Below are 12500 nucleotides of genomic sequence, written 5' to 3'. Positions count from 1 at the left end.
ATAGCTCTTCATTTAAGGCTACAAAATGGTAACGATCAGACAGGTAGGATTTAAACCAGCTTAATGCCTGTCCCTGAATGCCAATGTAATTCTGTAAGCTCATGCTCTTTGCTCATGTTTCTCTCTGCAGTGGTGGTGGAGAAAACATCACCTGCTGCTCCAGTCGTCCTCTTACCCTCCAGCGCTAGTCAGGACATTTACTCAACTCAGATTGCAGGTACACACACACACACACACACACACACACACACACACACACACACACACACACACACATATACAAAATATTGGTCCTCATAAAACAAGTGTGTTTGTATTCCTGAATTTATTGAGACACACACACACACACACACTCAGTGCGATTATGACACAATATTAACATTGCAACACACCATCCTAACAACATTTTCCTTTTCCTTATGTGTGTTTACACTACTAATATTATTTATATATAATTTTCTCTACACTTGAACTTGGAGACCTGATCCTGTGTACATTCATGATATTACATTTATTTGCATTAAATCTCCTCAATGTTATATTTTTATTCCATGTTGTTTCTTTTTCTCTGTAGAAGTGGATGAGTGTGTGATTAGTCCTGATATTTGTGGTCAGGGGTTTTGCTACGATACGGCTGAGAGCTACAACTGCATCTGTGATGAAGGCTACGAGCTGAATGCTGAGGCCACGACGTGTGTAGGTGAGAGGAATTTTCACACTGTTTATTTACATCTGGAGTAAAAATATATACAAATATAAATATGTCCAGATGTTTTAATACTTTATAGTTAAAAAACATTCAACTAAAAAAAAACATTTATTTTTTATTTTTTTTATTATTATACTGATCATTGTTTTTTTTTCTATTTGTAACGGTTTATATAAATCACCAGAACCCATGTTTAAATAAACATATAATTTTATATAACATTTAATAAATTATTGAAATTAAAAATTACAGATATAAATATTTGTTAATTTTTTTTTTAAATATGTGATTTTGTTTTTACAGATTGATTTTTTTTTTATTATTATTTTTTACCTTTGTTTTTTTTTTTTTTTTTTTTACAGATTTTGCTTTTTTCATTGTTTCACATTTGACAGAATTTTATAAAAATAATTGTTATATATATTTTTTTATATTTTTTTTCTCTGTCTTTAAACACAACTGACAAAATAAAATCAACTTTTTTGGTTTTGTTTTATATTTTCTATATTGATTAAGGTTTTTAATGTAAGTTCCTGACAGGAGCTGTGTGTCACATATATTTGTGAAGAAAGGTGTGTGAGGTGTGTTTGTGTACTGAGTAGTTGTGAAGGTGATGTTGTGATGTGTTACAGATGTTGATGAGTGCGTGGATGATCCTCACCTGTGTGTTAACGGCCGTTGTAAGAACACACCTGGTGCTTTCACCTGTGTGTGTACACCAGGCTTTAATCTGGATCAAGCAGGAACCACCTGCATCGGTGAGCCTCCAACCCTCCCCCCCCCCCCCACACACACACACAACCTAGAACCCAGAAGTCTCTAATGTTAAATCTAGAACCAAAAATCCAGATCTTACAAAACAGAACATCAAACCCACAACCTTGAATCTAGAATAGCAGTAATCTAAAATCTAGAACCCATCACATTGTGAGTCTGTGTAAGTCAGTGTTTGTCAGTGTGAGTCAATGTGAGTCTGTGCCAGTCTGTGTGAGTCAATGTGAGTCAGTGTGAGTCAATGTGAGTCAATGTGAGTCTGTGTCAGCCTGTGTCAGAGTGTGTGAGTTAGTTTGAGTCAGTGTGAGTCAATGTGAGTCTTTGAGTCAATGTGAGTCTGTGTCAGTCTGTGTGAGTCGGTGTTAGTCAATGTAAGTCAATGTGAGTCTGTGTCAGTCTGTGTGAGTCAGTGTGAGTCAATGTGAGTCTGTGTCAGCCTGTGTCAGTGTGTGTGAGTTAGTTTAAATCAGTGTGAGTCAATGTAAGTCTGTGTTAGTCTGTGTGAGTCAGTGTGAGTCAATGTGAGTTTGTCAGCCTATGTCAGTCAGTGTGAGTCAGTGTGAGTAAATGTGAGTCAGTGTAAGTAAATGTGAGTCTGTGTGAGTGAATGTGAGTCAGTGTGAGTCAGTTGTGAGTGAATGTAAGTCAGTGTGAGTCAGTGTAAGTCAGTTGTGAGTCTATGTGAGTCAGTGTGAGTCAGTTGTGAGTCAGTGTGAGTCTATGCGATAACATAATGCACATTTTATACCATAAATTATGTTTCTTGCTCCTCCCCCTGTGTATCAGATGTAAATGAGTGTGAAGCTCCGTACGTGTGTCCTGAGAACAGCGAGTGTGTGAACACAGTTGGTTCATACACGTGTCATCAGTGCAGCAGAGGATACACACTGGGTCAGAGTGGGAAGTGTAAAGGTAACACACAGACACACACACACAAGTCAAGTCTAGAAGCTTTTATTGTCATTTCAACCATATATAGCTGATGCAGTACACAGTGAAATGAAACAACGTTCCTCCTGAACCCAGGTGCTACATAGAACAACATAAAACAAACAGTACAGAACAGAAGAACACAGGGCCGAGAACTAAGATCCTCGCCACATAAAGTGCATGTGTGCAGCTGGTGCAAACAGTGCAAAAGACAACACAAGACAGTGCAAGACAACACAGGACAGTGCAGGACAATACACAATACACAAAATATAAAATTAAAAATGGAAATAGCTCCACCAGTAAAACCTGTCGTAACAGAATAAGGTGCAGTGTAAACAGAAAAATGTAAACAGAATTTGTGCAATTCAGCAGCAGCAGCAATCAAAAATAGATTTACCAGTAACCAAAGGATTTGGACAGAATATTGTGCAAAATAACAAGTCCCGGAATCAGCAACAGACGGCATGTAAACATTTTGCGATCGTGAAAAATGTGATTGGTATTAAAACCTGGGTGAACGAAGTGTATGATGGGTGTTGAGTCCGGTTTGTGCGGATCAGTCACACAGTTGTGTGTAAGTGTGTGTGTGGGGGGGTGTGTGTGTGTGTGAGAGAGAGAGTTCAGTTCAGTTCTTTGTTGAGGAGCCTGATGGCTTGCGGGAAAAGAAAACACACACACACACACACACACACACACACACACACACACACACACACAGTAATGCAATTTATGTGTCTAATTATGTGTCAGTTAGATGTTGGTAACCATACCTGCATTAATCACCTGGACCAGTAGTTGCTATGGCAACAAGAGACAAGTGCTTTTTCTACCCCTCTCTTTCTCTCTCTCCCCCTCCCTCCCTCTCTCCCTCTCCCCCTCCCTCCCTCTCCCCCTCCCTCCCTCCCTCTCCTCCTCTCCCTCTTCCTCTCCTCCTCTCTCCCTCCCTCCCTCCTCTCCCTCTCCCCCTCCCTCCCTCTCCTCCTCTCCCTCTCCCCCTCCCTCCCTCTCCTCCTCTCCCTCTCCCCCTCCCTCCCTCTCCTCCTCTCCCTCTCCCTCTCCTCCTCTCTCCCTCCCTCCCTCCCTCCCTCCCTCCCCTCCTCTCTCCCTCCCTCCCTCCCTCCCTCCCCTCCTCTCTCCCTCCCTCTCTCCCCTCCTCTCTCCCTCCCTCTCTTCCCTCCTCTCTCCCTCCCTCTCTTCCCTCCTCTCTCCCTCCCTCCCTCCCTTCCCTCCTCTCTCCCTCCCTCCCTCCCTCTCTCCCTCTCTCTTTCTGGTTCTGTTCAGTGTTATTGGAGGTTAAGAAAGGTGTGTGAGGTGTGTGTGTAGTGAGTAGTTGTGTAGTTGATGTTGTGATGTGTTACAGATGTTGATGAGTGTGTGAATGATCCTCACCTGTGTGTTAATGGTCGCTGTAAGAACACACCTGGTGCTTTCACCTGTGTGTGTAAACCGGGCTTTAATCTGGATCAAGCAGGAACCACCTGCATCGGTGAGCCTCCAACCCCTTCACACACACACACACACACACACACACACACACACACACACACACACACACACACACACACACACACACACAAAACCTAAAACCATGAAAAAAGAACTTATAAACTAGAGACTACAGACTAGAATCATCCTACAATTAAGAACTTAAAACTAAAACCCAGTTGCTAGAACATATATAGGCCAAAACCTAGAACCCTGAACATTAAAAGTCAAGTCAAGATGCTTTTATTGTCATTTCTACCATGTATTTCTGATGCAGTACACAGGGAAAAGAGACAACGTTCCTCCAGAACCCTGGTGCTACATAAAACCACACACAACATAAAGCTCCATCACACAACACAGAGCTCCATCACACAACACAGAGCTCCATCACACAACACAGAGCTCCATCACACAACACAGAGCTTCATCACACAACACAGAGCTCCATCACACAACACAGAGCTCCATCACACAACACAGAGCTCCATCACACAACACAGAGCTACAACACACGACACAGAGCTACAACACACGACACAGAGCTACAACACACGACACAGAGCTACAACACACGACACAGAGCTACAACACACGACACCGAGCTCCATCACACGACACAGAGCTCCATCACACGACACAGAGCTCCATCACATAACACAGAGCTCCATCACACAACACAGAGCTTCATCACACAACACAGAGCTCCATCACACAACACAGAGCTCCATCACACAACACAGAGCTCCATCACACAACACAGAGCTCCATCACACAACACAGAGCGCCATCACACAACACAGAGCTACAACACACAACACAGAGCTCCATCACACAACACAGAGCTCCATCACACAACACAGAGCTACAACACACAACACAGAGCTCCATCACACAACACAGAGCTCCATCACACAACACAGAGCTACAACACACAACACAGAGCTACAACACACGACACCGAGCTCCATCACACGACACCGAGCTCCATCACACGACACAGAGCTACAACACACGACACGGAGCTCCATCACACGACACGGAGCTCCATCACACGACACGGAGCTCCATCACACGACACGGAGCTCCATCACACGACACGGAGCTCCATCACACGACACAGAGCTCCATCACACAATACAGAGCTAAATTACACAACACAGAGCTCCATCACACAACACAGAGCTCCATCACACAACACAGAGCTACAACACACAACACAGAGCTCCATCACACAACAGCGAGCTCCATCACACAACACAGAGCTCCATCACACAACACAGAGCTACAACACACAACACAGAGCTCCATCACACAACACAGAGCTAAATTACACAACACAGAGCTACAACACACAACACAGAGCTACAACACACAACACAGAGCTACAACACACAACACAGAGCTCCATCACACAACACCGAGCTCCATCACACGACACCGAGCTCCATCACACGACACCGAGCTCCATCACACGACACCGAGCTCCATCACACGACACCGAGCTCCATCACACGACACAGAGCTACAACACACGACACAGAGCTACAACACACGACACAGAGCTCCATCACATGACACAGAGCTCCATCACACGACACAGAGCTCCATCACACGACACAGAGCTACAACACACGACACAGAGCTACAACACACGACACCGAGCTCCATCACACGACACAGAGCTACAACACACGACACAGAGCTCCATCACACGACACAGAGCTCCAACACACGACACCGAGCTCCATCACACGACACAGAGCTACAACACACGACACAGAGCTCCATCACACGACACAGAGCTCCAACACACGACACCGAGCTCCATCACACGACACTGAGCTACAACACACGACACAGAGCTCCATCACACGACACAGAGCTCCAACACACGACACCGAGCTCCATCACACGACACGGAGCTCCATCACACGACACGGAGCTACAACACACGACACGGAGCTACAACACACGACACGGAGCTCCATCACACGACACGGAGCTCCATCACACAAAACGGAGCTCCATCACACAAAACGGAGCTCCATCACACGACACGGAGCTCCATCACACGACACGGAGCTCCATCACACGACACGGAGCTCCATCACACGACACAGAGCTCCATCACACGACACAGAGCTCCATCACACAACACCGAGCTCCATCACACAACACCGAGCTCCATCAAACGACACAGACCTACAAAACACGACACAGAGCTCCATCACACGACACAGAGCTCCATCACAAGACACAGAGCTCCAACACAGGACACAGAGCTCCAACACACGACACAGAGCTCCATTACACGACACAGAGCTCCAACACAGGACACAGAGCTCCAACACACGACACAGAGCTCCATTACACGACACAGAGCTCCATTACACGACACAGAGCTCCAACACAGGACACAGAGCTCCAACACACGACACAGAGCTACAACACACAACACCGAGCTCCATCAAACGACACAGACCTACAAAACACGACACAGAGCTCCATCACACAACACCGAGCTCCATCACACGACACAGAGCTCCATCACACGACACCGAGCTCCATCACACGACACCAAGCTCCATCAAACGACACAGACCTACAACACACGACACAGAGCTCCATCACACGACACAGAGCTCCATCACACGACACAGAGCTCCAACACAGGACACAGAGCTCCATCACACAACGCCGAGCTCCATCACACAACGCCGAGCTACATCACACAACACAGAGTTACAACACACAACACCGAGCTCCATCACACAACACCGAGCTCCATCACACAACGCCGAGCTCCATCAAACAACACAGAGCTCCATCACACGACACAGAGCTCCAACACAGGACACAGAGCTCCATCACACAACACCGAGCTCCATCACACAACACCGAGCTCCATCACACAACACCGAGCTCCATCACACAACGCCGAGCTCCATCACACAACACAGAGCTACAACACACAACATAAAGCTACATAACAGAACACAGAGTTAAGGACTAAAGTAAGTGTCCTCGCCATATAAAGGGCATCATGTGCAACCGATTGCAAAAAGTGCAGACAAAAAACAGTGCAGACCGACAACACAAGACAGTGTGAGACAAATACACAACACACAAAATAGTGCCAACCAAAGCCCGAACTTAACACAGAGAACCTAAGATTTATAATCTAGATCTTAAAACCTCAAATCTACAATCCAGAACATAAAACCCAGTATCGTAAACTTCAAATCTAGAACCTAGAACCTTGATCCCGGAAGCCAGAACACCCTAACCACCAGCACCATCTCTCTCTCTTTCTCTCTGTCTTTCTCTTTCTGTAGATGTAGATGAGTGTCAGAACGGGAGTGTGTGTCCGTCTGGTCTGTGTTATAACACACTCGGCTCGTACATGTGCAGCTCATGTCCTGAAGGCTTCCAGGGCAAAGATGGCAAGTGTGTGGGTAAGAAATGTTCTTTGTATTGTGTGTGTGTGTGTGTGTGTGTGTGTGTGTGTGTGTGTGTGTGTGTGTGTGTGTGTTTGTGTAACTTTGTGTTTATATGAGTGTGTGTTCTCTGTGTATGTAGATATAGATGAGTGTGTGGACGGATCCGTGTGTGTTCATGGTCAGTGCTCCAATCGTGAAGGTTTCTTTATCTGTACGTGTGATGACGGTTTCACTCCAACTCCAGACCGCAAAGCCTGCACAGGTAAACTACCCACAATGCACAGGGAAACTACCCACAATGCACAGGGAAACTACCCACAATGCACAGGGAAACTACCCACAATGCAAACATAAACTACCCACAATGCACACATAAACTACCTACAATGCACAGGCAAACTACCAACAATGTGCACGCAAACTACCCACAATGTGCACGCAAACTACCCACAATGCACACAAACTACCCACAATGCACACAAACTACCCACAATGAACAGAAAAACTACCCGCAATGCACACATAAACTACCAACAATGCACAGGCAAATTACCCACAAGGCACACATAAACTACCTACATTGCAAACATAAACTACCCACAATGCACACGCAAACTACCCACAATGCACACATAATCTACCTACAACAGACAGGCAAACTACCCCCAATGCAGGAAAACTACCCCCAATGCACAGGTAAACTACCCACAATGCACACGTAAACTTTCCTACAATGCACACATAACTACCTGCAATGCACACATAACTACCCACAATGCACACATAAACTACCAACAATGCACAGGAAAACTACCCACAACACACATAAACCACCCACAATGCACACGCAAACTACCCACAATGCACACGCAAACTACCCACAATGCACACGCAAACTACCCACAATGCGCACTTAAACCCATTTTTTGCTTATCTCTTATTGATGTATAAGTCCTTTCTTTTTATTGTCTGTGTATGTGTGTATATGTGTGTGTGTGTGTGTGTGTGTGTGTGTGTGTGTGTGTGTGTGTGTGTGTGTGTGTGTAAAACAGACATTGATGAGTGCCAGGATGAGAGTGTGTGTACAAGGGGTCACTGTAAGAACACAGAGGGAGCGTTCATCTGTCATTGTGAGAGCGGATTTACTCTCTCTGAGTCCGGAGAGCAGTGTGATGGTACACACACATACACACATATACACACACACACACACACACACACACACATTAACAATAAGAATAACAATAACAATACACATTATAATGACCCATACAAACTGTTACACACCATATGTATTTGATAAAGTTTTGTGTGTGTGTGTGTGTGTGTGTAGATGTGGATGAGTGTCAGGAGCTGACAGAGTTGTGTGATGCCGTCGGTCAGTGTGTTAATAACATTGGATCCTACCACTGTAACTGCCCCCCTGGGTACAGACAGGTCAACGGCACTCGCTGTCAAGGTAACACACACACACACACACACACACACACACACACACACACACACACACACACACTCACACACTCACACACTCACACATACACATAACACACACACACACACACACACACACACACACACACACACTATAAACAGTTCTTTGTTTGTGCCCTTTGTTTTTTTTTTTACGTGTGTGTGTGTGTGTGTGTGTGTGTGTGTGTGTGTGTGTGTGTGTGTGTGTGTGTGTATAGACATAGATGAGTGTGAAGAAGAGACTCTGAAGCCGCACAGTGTGGAGTGTGTGAACACAGAGGGTTCGTTTTACTTCGTCTGTGAGCATGGATACGCCTGGACCCAGGATCCACCCGCGTGTGAGGGTATGTGCGCGTGCACACACACACACACACACACACACACACACACACACACACACAGGTCTGGAGGGAATCACTGCTGAGTGTAAAGTAATCCTGAGTGTCTAGACGGCAGCTGAAACGTTTCCTCCTTTACTGCACGATAAAAAAAAGTAAGAGCAGGACGAATGTGAAAGACATTACAGCCATTTCTGTGTGTGTTTGTGTGTTTGTGTTCCTCCCTGCCTCTCTGTGTGCAAAAGCCTATGTTGTGTATTAGTGTAAGGTTGGTGTAAAAGTGTATTTTGTGTGTGTGTGTGTGTGTGTGTGTGTGTGTGTGTGTGTGTGTGTGTGTGTGTGTGTGTGTGTGTTTTGCAGACCAGATAAAGTTTATGTATTTCAACATCATGTCTGTCTCTTTCTCTCTCTTTTCATCTCCATCTGTCTGCCTCTTTCTCTTTTTTTCATCTGCCTCTGTCTGTCTGCCTGTCTGCCTGTCTGTCTGTCTGTCTGTCTGTCTGTCTGTCTGTCTGTCTGTCTGTCTGTCTGTCTTTGTCTCTCATTTCTTTCTCTCTCTCTCTCTCTCTCTCTCTCTCTCTCTCTCTCTCTCTCTGCAGATGTAGATGAGTGTGCTGTGAACAGGAGTGTGTGTCAGAACGGTGTGTGTCAGAACACTGTGGGGTCGTTTATATGTCTGTGTGATCTGGGATACGAAGACAAACACAATGGTCACGGCTGTGAGGGTGGGAATCATCATCATCATCATCATCATCATCATTATAATTCTCATAATAATAATAATAATAATGTCGAGTTTCACACTGATATAAACTGTAAAGTATGTAATAAAGTGTATTTCCGTCTCAATAACTGCATTTAAAGTCCATATAAAGAACAATGAAGCTCTGAAGAAAAAATTACATTTCACAACTAAAACTGCACCAGTCTAAGGGGGCGGAGCCACACCACTGAGCAGAAACACTGATCTTTCTTTCTTCTGCAGACATGAACGAGTGTGAGCTCCTGAGTGATGTGTGTGGTGAAGCGGTGTGTGAGAACATCCCAGGATCTTTTGTGTGTGTGTGTCCTGAAGAGGGCTTTGAGTTCAACCAGATGACGGCGAAGTGTTTACCTGCACCGAAAGGTACCCAAATAAAAGTTCTCCTCTATGTGCACATCAATTTAGAGGTTTTCAAACATTTTCAACAAATCACCTTTTCCAAATGAAACATCTGTAGACCGGTTCTGTGGTACCTTAAAAGATCGACCCTCTGTGGTTGTTTCAGCTGATTTATTGTAACGTTTTGTTGTGATGTTTCTCTGCAGCCTCGTCGACGGAGAGAAAAGTGTGTTACTACAATCTGAGCGATGAGAATCTGTGTGATAATGTTCTGGCGAGCAGCGTAACGATTGAGGAGTGCTGCTGTACACTGGGAGCAGGATGGGGTGATAACTGCGAGGTTTTCCCCTGTCCAGTTCAAGGCTCAGGTATTTAAATAGCGCCAGTATCAAACACCAGCTGGTAAAAAGTAGCAGCTGTTTAATATGACCCCAGTTTAAAACAGCCTCTGTCTGAAAATGACCCCCTGTCTAAAATAGTGCTTGTCTGAAGCAGCCCCTGGTCCAAAACTGGCCCCTGTCTGAAAATGGCCTTCTATCTAACAAAAGGTCCCCTGTCTAAAATAGCCCCCTGGTTTAAAATGCCCCTGTTTAAAATGGCCAATCAGAAATGGCCCCTGTCTTGAACAGACCCATCTCTAAAATGCCCCTGTCTAAAGCAGCCCTGGTCTTAAATGCCCCCTGTTTAAACAGCCCCCAATCTAAAACGGGCTCTGTTTAAAATGGCCCCCAAGTCTTAAACGCCCCCTGTCTAAATTGGGCCCCTAAATTATTTAATCAGGATTCTTACACATCCTCTTTTTTCTTTTAATTAAATTAATAAATGATCACAAGATGATAGTCATCATGACCATCACTACCACACACTACCACACACCCTCAAACACTTCCACACACTACCACACACTCTCACACACTTTCACATACCCTCGCACACTTCCACACACCACCACACACTTCCACACACCCTCACACACTTTCACATACCCTCGCACACTTCCACACACCACCACACACTTCCACACACCCTCACACACCAACACACACTTTCACACACACAACCACACACTAAAACACGCTTCCACAGACTAACACACGCTTCCACACACCATCACACACCACCACAAACTTGCACACTACCACACACTTCAACACATACCCACACAGTACCACACACTTCCTCACACACTTCCACACACCACCACACACTTTCACACACCCCTTGCACACTACCACACACCCTCACACACTGCCACACACATCCACACACTCTCACACACTTCCACACACCAACACACTACCACACACATACACGCACCCACACACTTCCACACACCAACACACACTTCCACACACACGTCTACACACTACCACACACTTGCACACACTCCAACACATATCCACACACTACCACACACTTACACACACTCACACACTTACACACAGCAACACACACTTATACACACACTTACACAGACCAACACACGCTTCCACACACCCTCATACACCACCACACACTTTTACACATCCCTTGCACACTACCACACACTTCCACACACCCGCATACGCTGCCACACACTACCACACACCACCATAAAATTCCACACTACCACACACCCTCCACACACTACCACACACCCCTTGCACAGTGCCACACACTTCAGCACATATCCATGTACTACCACACACTTTCACACACTAACACACACTTCAACACACCGTCACACACTACCACACACTTCCACACGCTACCACACGCTTCCAAACACCATCACACACTTCCACACACCTTTACACACATCCACACACTTCAACACACATTCACATTTATGTTTTGTTTTCCACAGATCAGTATGCTCAGATGTGTCCGGCTGGACGAGGGAGTATTCCCAGCAGTGACAACACCTCACCTGTTACTTACAAAGGTGTGTGTGTGTGTGTGTGTGTGTGTGTGTGTGTGTGTGTGTGTGTGTGTTTAACATCTTATTCCACATTTAGTCTCCATGTGCTGTTATAATGAGCTCCACTCTTCTGGGACAATGTTCTTCTAGGTTTTTGGAGATTTATTTAGCTTCAAGTGTGTGTTTGTAAAGGCTAATGATGTACTGTAGGTGAGAAGGTGAGGAGGTTCATATTAATCCCTAAAGTGTTTAATAATGTTGGAGATCTACAGCAGGAGATCTTCCACTCCATCCCAAGCAGATGTTCATGGAGCTGGCTTTGTGCACAGGGGCATTGTCATGC

The 12500-nt window shown here is 45.4% G+C and overlaps 1 protein-coding gene and 1 long non-coding RNA gene across 2 annotated transcripts in view; one reads left to right on the top strand and one right to left on the bottom strand.

Annotated features, from left to right (window-relative positions):
- ltbp1 (latent transforming growth factor beta binding protein 1) overlaps positions 1 to 12500 on the top strand; it is an 86672-nt gene that overhangs the window by 55315 nt on the left and 18857 nt on the right. Inside the window, exons 13-26 of the mRNA XM_083545463.1 lie at positions 131 to 217; positions 575 to 700; positions 1342 to 1467; positions 2270 to 2395; positions 3777 to 3902; positions 7240 to 7359; positions 7484 to 7606; positions 8397 to 8519; positions 8678 to 8803; positions 9036 to 9161; positions 9755 to 9880; positions 10141 to 10281; positions 10464 to 10625; positions 12104 to 12181. Of these exons, the coding sequence (XP_083401589.1) occupies positions 131 to 217; positions 575 to 700; positions 1342 to 1467; positions 2270 to 2395; positions 3777 to 3902; positions 7240 to 7359; positions 7484 to 7606; positions 8397 to 8519; positions 8678 to 8803; positions 9036 to 9161; positions 9755 to 9880; positions 10141 to 10281; positions 10464 to 10625; positions 12104 to 12181 (1716 nt within the window). The remainder of the gene's footprint in view (positions 1 to 130; positions 218 to 574; positions 701 to 1341; positions 1468 to 2269; positions 2396 to 3776; positions 3903 to 7239; positions 7360 to 7483; positions 7607 to 8396; positions 8520 to 8677; positions 8804 to 9035; positions 9162 to 9754; positions 9881 to 10140; positions 10282 to 10463; positions 10626 to 12103; positions 12182 to 12500) is intronic.
- LOC310727959 lies at positions 7613 to 8255 on the bottom strand. The gene is made up of 3 exons (XR_014534133.1): positions 8091 to 8255; positions 7851 to 7981; positions 7613 to 7765 (listed from the first exon to the last, which is right to left on the bottom strand). It is a non-coding gene; the product is annotated as an uncharacterized lncRNA (long non-coding RNA).

This window comes from Silurus aristotelis (genome assembly GCF_946808225.1).
Source record: "Silurus aristotelis genome assembly, chromosome: 6".
NCBI lineage: Eukaryota > Metazoa > Chordata > Actinopteri > Siluriformes > Siluridae > Silurus > Silurus aristotelis.
This window is presented reverse-complemented; position numbering and strand designations above follow the sequence as displayed.